The sequence below is a fragment of the Zeus faber genome (genome assembly GCF_960531495.2).
Source record: "Zeus faber genome assembly, chromosome: 18".
Classification (NCBI taxonomy): domain Eukaryota; kingdom Metazoa; phylum Chordata; class Actinopteri; order Zeiformes; family Zeidae; genus Zeus; species Zeus faber.
The window spans coordinates 18,749,883-18,762,504 of NC_137210.1; the positions used below are offsets into that span (position 1 = coordinate 18,749,883).

Here is a 12,622-nt window from a genome sequence, read left to right on the forward strand (position 1 = left end):
AAAATCCTCTTCTCAGAAATTTCTGGACGAACTGCACGACCACGGGCAGCTCCACTCCATGTCCGCCTGGATGGAGATGTACCCGACTGTGAGCTCCGACATCCGCTTCGCCAACATGCTGGGCCAGCCGGGTAAGACGCACGCACGCACGCACGCACACACACACACACACACAAACAACGCAAAGATTCTGACTTGCACTGGGATACAGGGCGGAAGTTTCATCTCTTTAATCCGTTTGTTTTTGCTGTTTAAGAATAATTGTTTTATTTTGGCGTGGTAAGTAAAAGTGTAAAGCTTAAGGAATGCAGGCATAAAATAAATCTTGCCTTTAAAATGCTGAAAATACATGCACAATGGAAAATAAGTTAAAACAAACATATTTAATTAAAATAGACATAAAACAAAGGTCAAACTTATCTTTAGAAATTTGATTTTGGGAGTTGCTTCAAGCAATCAGCAGATTTGGCTGATTTAATAAATTGAGGGAGACGGGACCATAGTGACGAAGTTAAAAGCATGGTAGTCGTCTGTTATTTTTTCAATATTAACCTTGCTCCGTCTTTATTTTGTATTTGTGTCTGTGACACGATAGGGCGATAACTTAAATCCAATGAAATGCCTATTACTGCTCATAGGGCATGGGATAGGAACATGTGCAATAAAACCAGCCACCTAATTTGGGAGGTAAGGTCATTTGATTCATGGCCCCTCTGCTACAGGTTCCACTCCTCTGGATCTGTTTAAATTCTACGTTGAAGACCTGAAGGCCCGTTACCATGACGAGAAGAGGATCATCAAGGACATCCTCAAGGTCCGAAATCGCACTGTCATTGCACTGGCGAAAACACCCATTCATAGTTAGATTTAGAGTGATATTTCTTTCTTTTTTCGTCATTGCCGCTGTGGATCATTTTGCGCTCAGGATAAGAACTTCCTGGTCGAGATCAACACTGGTTTTGAGGACTTTGGATCCGTCATCAGCTCAGACAAGCGGGCGACCACCCTGGATGCAGGCAACATCAAGCTGGCCTTCAACAGCGTAAGAGTCCCCCTTTCTACTTCCATTCATACTTAACATCCCAGTCGCTCTGAAGTGGCAAAAAGGATAACACATATTTTTGTCAAAGGTATTAAAATGTTGGTTATAATAAAATGTTATATTACTGTTATTCAAAATGGGTATAAAAAAAAAAAAACTAAAAAAAAAAAAACCATGACACATGGGATGATGTGAGTTTCCTGTTTTTCAAAAGGCGATTAAACACTTTAAGGCCTAAAACCTTGGACTACATTTAAACACAGTGACACGCCCTGATAGTGCTTCACTGTTGCGAGGCTGTATGAGACGGTTGGAATGGAATGGAATCGGACCGGGGCCAAAAATGTCCAGCGAGTTTTTGCAAGCCGCGTGAAGAAAAAAAGAAGAAAAAAGAAAAACTGGTAATGACGTAGAGTATATAATCAAAGTCCTTGGTGATGGATTCAGCACCAAAAAAAACAAAACAAAACAGTGGCTCAGGTCCTGCTCTGACCTTTCTCCACCGACTGTTCTCTCCATGTGCGTCATGTCTCTCTCCTGCCTCCTTCCGTCCATTTGGCCGCTTATGTGGCTGCTGCCCCGCCTCCACCAATCAGGTCACTCTGTAATTGGCTCCATCGGGTCACACCTCGGAACACTACTGAATATTTGTAACATAATACAATAAAATACCTCCTCAGAATAAGGTTATAGATTTTACACATTTTAGCAAAAAGGTTTTCAATGAGGTTGTGCTGTAAATATTCATGATCGATGATCAGAACCAACATTTTAATGAGGCCAGGGTTGTTAAAGTGAAGCCGTCTTTTAAAGGATTGTCAAAAACAGTCCTCCATGTTTTAAACGCTGTGTTTAACCGTGACCACTTTTTCCGGTGTAGCTGCTGGAGAAGGCGGAGGCCAGAGAGCGGGAGCGAGAGAAGGAGGAAGCGAGGAAGATGAAGAGGAAAGAGGCCGCGTTCAAGAGCATGCTGAAGCAGGCCACGCCCCCGCTGGAGCCCGAAGCCAGCTGGGAGGGAGTGCGTGCTTTTCTGTCCATAACGCTCACATGTTATTACGCTTACCAATCTTATATCATATTAAAGTAACACACATTTAAAAAAAAAAAGAAAATCACTCAGGCTTTATTTAGTATTTCATCTTCTCAAAGTGTATCGGTACCATCGATACACTTTGAGATGCTGTACCGGGACCATATCATGTCAATCTTTAAATGAAACGTCTTTACTAGACTGGATTTTCGTCTTTTAAACGTAGTAGTGCTGGGGACCCGTAATGTTACCATCCTAATTATCTGATTCAAGAGAGGTTTATTTGTCACATGATTTTATTTTTATTTTTTTTATGTAAAAAAAAAAAAACCAGTCCCGTTGTTAACTGATTTAACTTCTGGGAGTGAGGGGGAGAATAGTGGAACGGATCCCAAAAAGTCATTTCTTGCTTCGTTTGTGGTGCCCGTGGCAAGGCCTCCAGCGCACATCACCGCTGTTGGCGCCGATTATTTTATGCTCAGCATTTGTTCGGCGTTCTATTGTTTTGATCCAGGACGTAATATATTCCTATAATGCAAAATGTTATTTTGATATTTCAGCCTGTGATGACGTGGCTCCCTAAACACGCCGTCCCCTGTCGATTTGGAATGAATGTGTTCCTTCTGCTCAGGTCCGGGAAAGATTCCTCAAAGAATCTGCCTTCGAAGACCTGACGCTGGAATCGGAGAGGAAAAGGATATTCAAAGACTTCATGCACGTGTTGGAGGTGAGGCTTCCTCCACATCAACCTGAACGCCGTCCGAAGCCAAATCTTCAGCGCTGTCACCATCGTGGAATTTTAGCCGACTAATATTTGCGATTGTCAATTTATTTATTTATTTATTTTCGTTTTATGCCACTATCACAAGCTTTTAATATAAATGTCTGGCTCTGGCAGAAGAGGTATCTGCTGACATTTGAACATGCAGTGTAACACAGTGTTCACATTTTATTTGTTGCATTCCTATCTTTGGTTAAAAATCCCCCTTAAATAAGGATGGAAACTTGTGATTGTGGAATCGATGTTATTGTTTCGACAGCATGAATGTCAGCATCACCATTCAAAGACAAAGAAGCACTCGAAGAAGTCCAAGAAGCACCACAGGAAGCGCTCCCGCTCTCGATCGGTCAGTCCACCTCTAATAAATGAAACATATAATATACAATAAAAAAAACATTTTTCCCTTACTTAACTGAGTCAGCTTGTTTCCGGATTTTACACTTGAATTTGATTGTCTATTATTTTGAATCTATTGGAATATTGTATTGAATAGTAAATAAAATCAAATACCCAAACATCCATCTCCTTGGCCGCGCCAGGGCTCCGAGTCTGAAGACGATGAATACCACAAGAAGAAGAAGAGGTCCCAGTCCAAGTCGCCGTCCGAGCGCTCGTCCAGCGGAGAGTCCGGTGAGTGGTGTTGACGGACAGAATTTGGGGGGGAGGATGGAACGGCCTCTGAACTGTCGCTGACCTGCTCCCCTCTTCCCGATCACCAGAGAGAAGCTACAAGAAGTCCAAGAAGCACAAGAAGAAGGGCAAGAAGAGACGCCACAAGTCTGTAAGTGAAGCTCCCATCATCAACGTCCTTTCTTTTTAACCCCAGAATAAACTCTACGACGGGTCAGAAATGAGCCGGGGGATTGTTTTCTTGCTTTATTTTAATCACTTGTAATCCCAGGAATTCCTTAATGGAGGTGTTTTTTGATGACGTGAATTCGTTGTTTCTCAATTTGTCTGATTATATATTGAATTAGATCATGTATATGAACTTGTGAATAACATGTTTTGTTCAGGGGGGCCATTTTGAACCAACATTATGCATTCTGGGGTTGAAGTGAGCCTATATGCTTGTTCATTCCACATTTTTTTTTTTTATATTATCAAACAAAACTACAAGAAAACAAAAATCAGAAATGTCAAGGTTTAAAGTAGCTGTTTCCATGGTTTCAGCAAATATCACTGACCCGAGGAGGGAGTGATAACACGCGGCGTTGATCCTTCATACTCATAATGCAAAAATAAATGAATAAATAAATTGCTATTTGAGGGAGAATTTCAGGAGACGTGCGTTTACCTTCCAGGCCTCCGAGTCTGAGGGAGAGAAGAAAGGACGCGAGCGGGACGGGAAGCGCGACAAGGACCAGGACAAAGACAAAGAGAACGACAAGTCCCGAGGGAAGGGCCACTCGGATTCCAAACAGAAGTCGCCAAAGAGGAAAGCTGCTAAAGAGGAGGTCGGTGCTTTCACTCCGTCCAGTTAACGTCAGCGATGGCACTAAAAAAAAAAAAAAAAGAAGAAACGTCGCCTGTTTCATCGCGCGTCGCAAATGTATTCATACTCGCTGCGCGGCGTCGATGTGCTTTCGTGGATTTGAATCGGGGGGGGGGTGGGGGAGAGAAAAAATAATGACCATCTGATGCCACACCCTTGTACGCAGGGCGGCTGGGACACCTCGGGCAGCGAGCTGAGCGAAGGAGAGCTGGAGAAGAGGAGGAGAACTTTACTGGAACAGCTGGACGCTCCGTGATCTCCTCCTTCCTCTCCCTGCCCTCCCCCACCCCGTGCTGACCAGGCTGCACATCCCATCGAAGGAGGAAGAGAAAAAAAAAAAAAACCCACGATTTTTCGGGATTCTACTCCATCCAGCTCACCAAGCCTGTCCGCTGACTCATTTCACCGACATGAAAGGGGTTGATATTTACATTGAACGGCCTTTTCGTTGCCTTCCTTTATGCTCTAGCCGCATTTTTTAGTAAGTCGTAGATGTACGTTTCTTTATTTTTATTATTTCCTTCGCCCATTGTTTTGATATCGAATTGGAAGCATATCCTAATCCCCCACGGCGACTCGACCGCACTGACTTTTTAGGTTAGATAGACGGCGGTCCACTTGAAGAATCGACATGTCCTGCCTACGTAAGTCCGCTTTGAAACGTTTTAACTTAAGTTGGGCCGTAAGTCAAAAGATGGATTGATGGGGATTTTGATTGGAGTCTTGAGAATTCTCTGTACATGTAATAAAATGCTATTTCCTTCAACGACGTCACACGTTTCAATACGTTTGTGATGGAATACAACTACTTTACAGTGGAACTTGGTACTTTTCAACAGCCAAAATGGAAAGGCGATCGTAATCGCCTGGGGGAAAAAAAAGCAGTTGCTGTAGGTGTACTTGAGTAATTCCATTTTTGGGGAATTTCTATTTACTGCTTAATTTCAAAGGAAAAACTCACTCCACTACATTGATCTAGCACCTCAAAATATCAGTTATTTTTACTCTTAAGGGTTTTCAATACCAGCGGAGGTGTTGACAGTACCATGTCATGTTGAACACACGATTTAATATGAAAAGATTAAAGTTCAAGTACTTTCACTGGAGTGGAACATTGGGTGGAGGTGTGACTTTGCAGCTGAGCTGAGCGCTTCTCTGGATCTTCTCTCACCCTGAACAGTTTTGTTTGTTTGAAACTACAAAAAAAAAAAAACTTTATTCCTGAACCAGTGAGAAATAAGGAACTTATTAGGGGAGGATTTTCCTTCAGAACCAGTGTTCTAGGGCTCTTTACAGTATGTGTGTGTGTATATATATATATATATATATATATATATATATATATATATATATATATATATATATATATAATATTATATATATATAATATTTCCCCATCGCTGGGCTCATCGACCACAATAAATCAGGTAAATGTGGGGGGTGGGGATCAGACCAAAACAAATGATAGAATCTAAAGTAATTTCTACACTTCTGAAATTTGGGTTTATGCCAACAGATCATCCCAACAAAGCTGAGTGAGTTCAGGAGCAGTTGCTGAGTCCCAAACAATTTGAAAAGTAACAAAGGGTCCAACGCAGAATCATTTCATCATATATAAGTCGACGGGCTTTTACCGAGTAAGGTCTTAAAAGTGGTGTAACTGAACTTAAAAAAAAAAAAAGTGCTCTTTCATACCTCTTAATTACCAGTAGGTGAATAAATTGCAAACTTGAAAATGCAGTGCACCAAATCAAATTCTAATGGTTTAGAGGGGACCTATTTTTCTCCTTTTTACACATGTTAATATAGGTCCCTGAGGTCCCCAACACATGTTTCTGAAGTTTGGGGTTTTTTTGCTGAAAATACCACTCAGATTATGCATTTGAGCCATTGTGACATGCCTCTAAACCCGGCCTGTTCCAAAATGGGCTTTTTCAGGGTGTGCAGTTGTGGGCTCTGAGCTCCACTCCGGAATCCATTTTATTTGCGCTGTAATCTTCCACTGATTTCACCTCATCACTACGCTAAAATCTGATTCTGAACAAATTTTGAGGCGAGAACCAATGCACCGGGACTCTCGCACGCGGGTTTTTTTTTTTTTTTTGTTTCATGTAAATGTCATAAAATATAATGAGTACATCTACAATACAAATGCACTATTTGTCATGTCAGCTCGTGCAGAGAGCAGGAAAAACCTTTAGAAACAGCGTTCAGAGCGCTCGGTGATTACTTTGTCATTAGTTTACCTCCCTTTTTGACACTTTGGCCGCCTCCAATTTGAACATCTCACGTTGTAACACACATATCTACACAGCCACAACATTAAAACGGCCACTAATAACCACTCATTTTGTGTAGCTCCCCCCCGTGTCACCAAAACAGCTCCGACCCGTGGAGGCACGGACTCCAAGACCTCTGAAGGTGTCCTGTGGTATCTGGCACCAAGACGTCAGCAGCAGATCCTTTAAGTCCTGGAAGTTGAGAGGTGGAGTCTCCATGGATCGGGCTTGTTTCAGAACATCCCACTGATGCTCCATCGGACCCTAACCCCCGACCATCCACATGATGTAGAAGAAAAGGTGATTCATCAAACCAGGCCGCCTTCTTCCATCGCTCCCTGGTCCTGTTGTGATGCTCACGTGTCCATTGTAGGTGCTTTCGGTGGTGGACATGGGTGAGCGGTCTGCAGCTACACAGCCCCATACACAGCAAGCTGTGATGCACTGTGTGCTCTGACACCTTTCTATCATAGCAGCATTAACTCTTTCACCAATTTGTGCTACAGTAGCTCTTCTGGGGGATCGGACCAGACGGGCTAGACTTTGCTCCCCGTGCGCATCAATGAGCCCATGGGCACCCATAACCCTGTTGCCGGTTGTCCTTCCTTGGACCACTTTTGGTAGGTACAAACCACTGCACACCAGGAACACCCCATAAGACCTGCCGTTTTGGAGATGCACTGACCCAGTCGTCTAGCATCACAATTTGGTCCTTGTCAAAGTCACTCAGATCCTTACGCTTGCCCATTTTTCCTGCTTCCAACGCATCAACTTCAAGAACTGACTGTTCACTTGCTGCCTAATACATCCCAGCCCTTGACAGGTGCCATTGGAACCAGATGAGCAATGTTATTCACTTCACCTGTCAGTGGTTTTGTTGTGGCTGATCGGTGTATGACAGAAAATAAGGAAACGCATAATAGGGCCCCTTTAATATCGATTTGTTTTTGATTTTCTAAACAGGATGAATGGATCGCTCACCCAATTGAATGAAGATTTTAAAATCTTTACATTTATGCACACGTAATTGGGCTCTATCTGCAAAAATACTTATTTACAATGAACATAAAAACACAAAATTCCATGTAAATAGTTTATTTGATCTTTATCATTGAAAATCTCAATACCACCTAATGTAAAAAAAAAGTTATTGTAAGCATTTTGTAATGAGCACACAATGCCTAAAATACATGTCTGATAAAGTGGAGAAACAAAAGACATGCCAGTATGATCCCGTCAAACGATGCGGACATGGACAGTGAAGTTGAGAAGATAAATGGCAGCACATGCTTACGTGGAGATTATTTATGGTTCAGAGAGATCGTATCCCGAAACACATAAAGCCAGTGAACAGAACCCAACATTTGTCTGTATAACGTCGATCAAGTATGCACAGTTTAATCAATCATGTTAATGTCCCATTGTAATCAAAACATAACAGTTATTAAATCAGAGTACGATTAATGGCTTGGTATTGCGTTGTGATACACCCTCAATAGTACATGTAGTGATCCGGTGCCTCCAGTATGAAGGAAACGTTTTAATAGTACTCAAATATTTCTGTTAATTGTTTAAGCCACAGTTTCGGCTTAATTAAATATGAAAAAAAAAAAAAAAAAAAAAGTAAAACAAAAACTATAAGTTAATAACATTCAAATTGTATAGCACAGAGCATCGCAAACTTTTTTTTTTTTTTAAACAATATGTACAATATTAACCTTTCGGTAATATGAATTAGGAAGTAAAAAAAAAAAAAATGGGAACAAACTTTTTTTATAGCAAAATATCTGTACATTTAGGGGAAAAAAAACACTTGTTTGCTGTGTCTTCAAGGACGAGGAGCTCTCAAAATACGACCGACATTTGGGTCAAACGGGGAAAGTAACCATGGAAACCATAAACTAAAACGTAAACATTTGAAGTGGTCGCGTACAATCCAATAAGAGCGTTAGAAATCAAATCAATCCAGTCTTTCACCGCGTGTTCATCACGCGGACGTCAAGGTCTCCCACGCGCGACTTCAGTCCCAAAAGTCAACGGACGGCACCTGACGTGAGATCCCCAAAAAGCAGAGCGGCCGGTTCTACAGGGGAGCGTATGAGTCCACCGCTCGGTCCATTCAAAGAGAACCTCATGACTGAGATGTCAGTACGAGGTCGTACGGAGAGGCTGTGCAGTAGAAAAAATAAAAATAAAAATAAAAGATTCACATTTAAAACCACTTTCAGGACTTGGCTTTAATATCTGTAGCTTTACGTTGCATTATTCACCGTCTCAGACTTTGCATCTCATTTTAAACTCAGTGAAGTAGTTCCACCGAGTTTGAAATTAGTTTTGGATCACTGCTTTTAATCTCAACATCTCAATACTTGATACGTGAACCCTTTTTAAAGAGTCCATCAGCCCTTTTGGAAGAAAAAAAAAAAAAATGTAAAAGCTATCGCGTTTTTTTTTTTTTTTAATTTTTTTTTTTTATTATTAAAGTGCTGGTGGAGCACATCGTTTGGCCTGGAATGTGTTTGCCACACGGGGCTCGTGCACCGTACATTCCGTGCACGTCTCCTTTCGTCCAGTTTTACAAATCTACACACTCTTACAGTTTAAAGCCTGGTCGAGTTATTTATATTGCTTGAAATGATCAGTAAGAAAACAAAGGACGGACATCGGACGTAATGACATTAAATCACAGACAAAAAAAAAAAAAAAAGGTTTCAGGCACTTTGCTGTATCTAAGGTTTCTCAGAGTCCACCTTTCAAAGTTCTCTCTTTCGGTGCAGTCCTTCACAGTGAGAGCAGAATAACCACTTCAAACCCTTGTTTGAGGCAGTATATATATACATATATATATATACACACATATATATATATATACATATATATACACACACACCCATCGCCACAGCAACCCTCTGGATCAGTCGCCTCCTGGCACCCTTCATCTCACATTCACGTTCGCCCTCTCATCCCTCCCCCCTTTCTCTCTCTCTCTCTCTCTCTCTCTCTCTCCTCCTTCAGCACATCCCTCGTTCCCTCGTCACATGACCACTTCCGCGTTGTTCGCCGGCCGCAAGTTCTGATCGTCGAAACGTCGCCTGACGCTCCGCCGCACGGCGTCCGCCCGTCTGTACGGCTGGTTCCTCAGATCTGGAGGCAGAGGAGGGGGTGGAGGTGTGTGTGTGTGTGGGGGGGGGGGGGGCGATAAAAGATCCGTCAGTAGCTTGTCAGCGGCGTCTGAGGAGCCCACAGGCTCCACACACTGGCAGCCAGTCACTCAAAGCAGCTTGAGGTCGACACAGGAGGAAAATATCAAAGTAAATCATCTCTCTCTCTGAGCGGTTGTGCCAGCCTCTCTGCCAGTGTTTAAACAATTACACTAAATTCAAACAGAAGCATCACTTTCACTGGGAATGACTTGGAGCGTGAAGGATGTTTACTGGACACACACATTTTACATTCTGAGCCCTGATCGTTGTTCTGGATTTATTGATAATATATATATAAATAATGTCTCCGTTTTGGAAAATTGGATGTGGTGCAAAACCTTCCTTAAAATGATCTCATAGTTGACAACTCGGGTAAAACGCGGTTTTGCCGTATTATTGCAAAGGTTCTTCCACCCTTTCGAATGCAATGATCAAAATACGGCAAAAACAATAATTTTACACTTGTCGGCGGGACCGGGAGTTCATTTTCAGGATGGTTTCGAGTTTTCTAAAACATGAAAAGAGAGACTTGAGAATCTTAAAATGTGAGCTATCCACAGGCGATGTAAAATGTGCGTTCTGACAAGTAAACAAGCTAAAACTCCTTCTACCTCGTAAACGTGGACTGTATTTTTATTGTATAACAAAAGGGAAGATGCTTTTTTTTTTTTTTCTCCTTCTTCTTTAATCTAGTACAAGCGATATTTGAGGAGGGAGGCAGAACAGAAGTGGGACTATATGGAGAGAGAGAGAGAGAGAGAGAGAGAGAGAGAGAAAGAAAGGGGGGTAATAAAGAGATGCTTGCCAGGTTTGGGACACATCCACCACTGGGGTGCTATTGGGAGGAGTTCCTTACCCTCGAGTAGACATTGGGAAATTTAGTAATATTATTCTTCTTTAGGGCTAGATGAAGAGAAGAACAAAACGGAGGTTAAAAAAAAAACCCAGGACCGTGTGACCTGAGCAGTTCCACTCTGTGCCAGAGGGGGCGCTGTGCGAGGCAAAGCAGAGTGGGAAGGCAGGAGGCGGCTGGGGCGTGGGTGTGGGCGTGGGCGTGGGCGTGGGCGTGGGCGTGGGTGTGGGTGTGGGCGTGGGCGTGGGTGTGGGCGTGGGCGTGGGCGTGGGGGGGCGTTGAGGGAGAGAGAGAGAGAGAGAGAGAGAATGAGAGAGCAGGGAGGCACAGCTCGTTTTTCTTTTTTCTTTTTTTGCTGCTTTGTTTCTAAACTCAGGCTGCTTTGCAGAGTGGCTGCCAGCGCGACAGAAAGACCCGCTTCGAACCTGGAGTACCGAGGAGATTACAAAAACCCAATTAAGAGAATGAAATAAAAAAAAAAAAAAAAAAATCCAGCACCAAAAAGGCATCTTTCAGGATAACTGATAAAAAGAAAAAAAGCATGCATCCAGCCAGGTGACCCAGTGGTTTCTGCTAGAACTCCATTTTGGATCAAATATTAAGAATGAATGAAGAATGGACCTGGCTGCATGTTAGTACCACACGGTGACAACAACGTTTAGAACCAGAGCTGCCGATGCACCGCGTCGGCGACCCGGAGCCGGTGGAGCTCGCCGCGCGGCGGGGGAGTCGCCGGGCAGCGGGGTGACCTATCAGCAGGTGGCGGGCGCCAAGCGGGAGGTAAGGAGAGGCGAGCGGAGCAGGGATGCATTGTGGGTAGCGTGCAGGAAAATGGGCGTTTGCATGCCAGAAGCCAGAGCCAAAGAGGAACAGCAGCAGCGGCAATGTGTGACATCATAAACACGCGTGGATTTGGTGCAGACTTTAACGGAACAGGAGACAGCAAGAAATAATGCCACAGGCCCTACAAAAAAAAAAACAAACACAGAATGTGCAGAGAGTTGTTCTGACATTTATAGTGTTAAACAACCATGTTTCTGCTGTAATCCTTGACAGTATAATATGATATGACGGGGATTTGGGTTTCTGACCTTTTATCAAAATGTAGAGTTCTACACAGGGTGCCTGCGGGTGTCAGTTCAATTTAATACATTTTAAAACTAATTTTGATATAATTTAAGATTTCATTCAATCTTTTTTTCCTGACAAATCCTCCCTTTGGTTCAATTAAATAGTGCAGATAGTTACTATATACGGTAAAGCAGAGAGGAAGTATTGGGTAGAAATAGGGGAGGTTATGAGCTAGATGTGTATTATTATTATTATTATTATTATATATATATATATATCATTATTATATATTATCTTACAATTTGTATTATTCTTAACAAAACCTTGGTCGAAGTAAATAAAATACATGTATATGTTGAAATTACGCACATTTTAGTATTTTTAGAGCTTACAGAACTTGTGCGTAATCACCGGGTGTCATGACATTTCACTGCATATGTGAATGACTGTATGTATGCGACAAATAATCTCTTGAACTTGAATTCAGGCTTCACAGTGTAAATTGTATGAGTTGTCTTATTATCATCTTAAAACATTTAAGGACACAGACACCCATGACAAGAGTAACTATCGTCCACCTCGGTCTTGTTGTTCAGTTCGCTGCCACTAGATGGCGCCTCGTTGACTATTTGTGTGCACTTCACAAAAACAACTTCCCCTCCCCACATCAATCTTCATCTCCTGCAGAGATAAGGACGACCTTGGAGACGGCTCCTTCTGTGACATTATGGTTTGCTGCAGCTGAAAATCTAACGTGATGATGATGATGAACGATGAGTGGAATGAGGTTCACACTCAGGTCATGCAGGTGGGAGAGATAAAAAAACACAAACAACAAAAAAAAAAAAATAACACCGTCAGGACCACC

General features: G+C 42.4%; 2 protein-coding genes across 4 annotated transcripts in view; one reads left to right on the plus strand and one right to left on the minus strand.

Moving 5' to 3' along the window:
- The window catches only part of prpf40a (PRP40 pre-mRNA processing factor 40 homolog A), a 30,698-nt gene extending 25,985 nt beyond the window's left edge, over positions 1–4,713 (plus strand). For both annotated transcript variants that reach the window (XM_080019717.1, XM_080019716.1), the window contains 10 exons: positions 17–131; positions 723–814; positions 926–1,042; positions 1,923–2,060; positions 2,704–2,799; positions 3,113–3,199; positions 3,393–3,483; positions 3,573–3,634; positions 4,158–4,310; positions 4,515–4,713. In XM_080019717.1, coding sequence (XP_079875843.1) covers positions 17–131; positions 723–814; positions 926–1,042; positions 1,923–2,060; positions 2,704–2,799; positions 3,113–3,199; positions 3,393–3,483; positions 3,573–3,634; positions 4,158–4,310; positions 4,515–4,604 — 1,041 coding nt within the window. In that variant the 3' untranslated portion in view covers positions 4,605–4,713. The remainder of the gene's footprint in view (positions 1–16; positions 132–722; positions 815–925; positions 1,043–1,922; positions 2,061–2,703; positions 2,800–3,112; positions 3,200–3,392; positions 3,484–3,572; positions 3,635–4,157; positions 4,311–4,514) is intronic.
- Positions 4,714–7,713: 3,000 nt separating this feature from the next.
- The window catches only part of fmnl2a (formin-like 2a), a gene marked incomplete at its 3' end in the record, with an annotated part of 59,073 nt that continues 54,164 nt past the window's right edge, over positions 7,714–12,622 (minus strand). The window contains exon 26 of one of the 2 annotated variants that reach the window (XM_080019188.1): positions 7,714–9,771. In XM_080019188.1, the coding sequence (XP_079875314.1) occupies positions 9,662–9,771 (110 nt within the window). Of the gene's footprint in view, positions 9,772–10,665; positions 10,734–12,622 lie in introns of those variants that run through there. The other variant, XM_080019189.1, reaches the window with a different exon arrangement.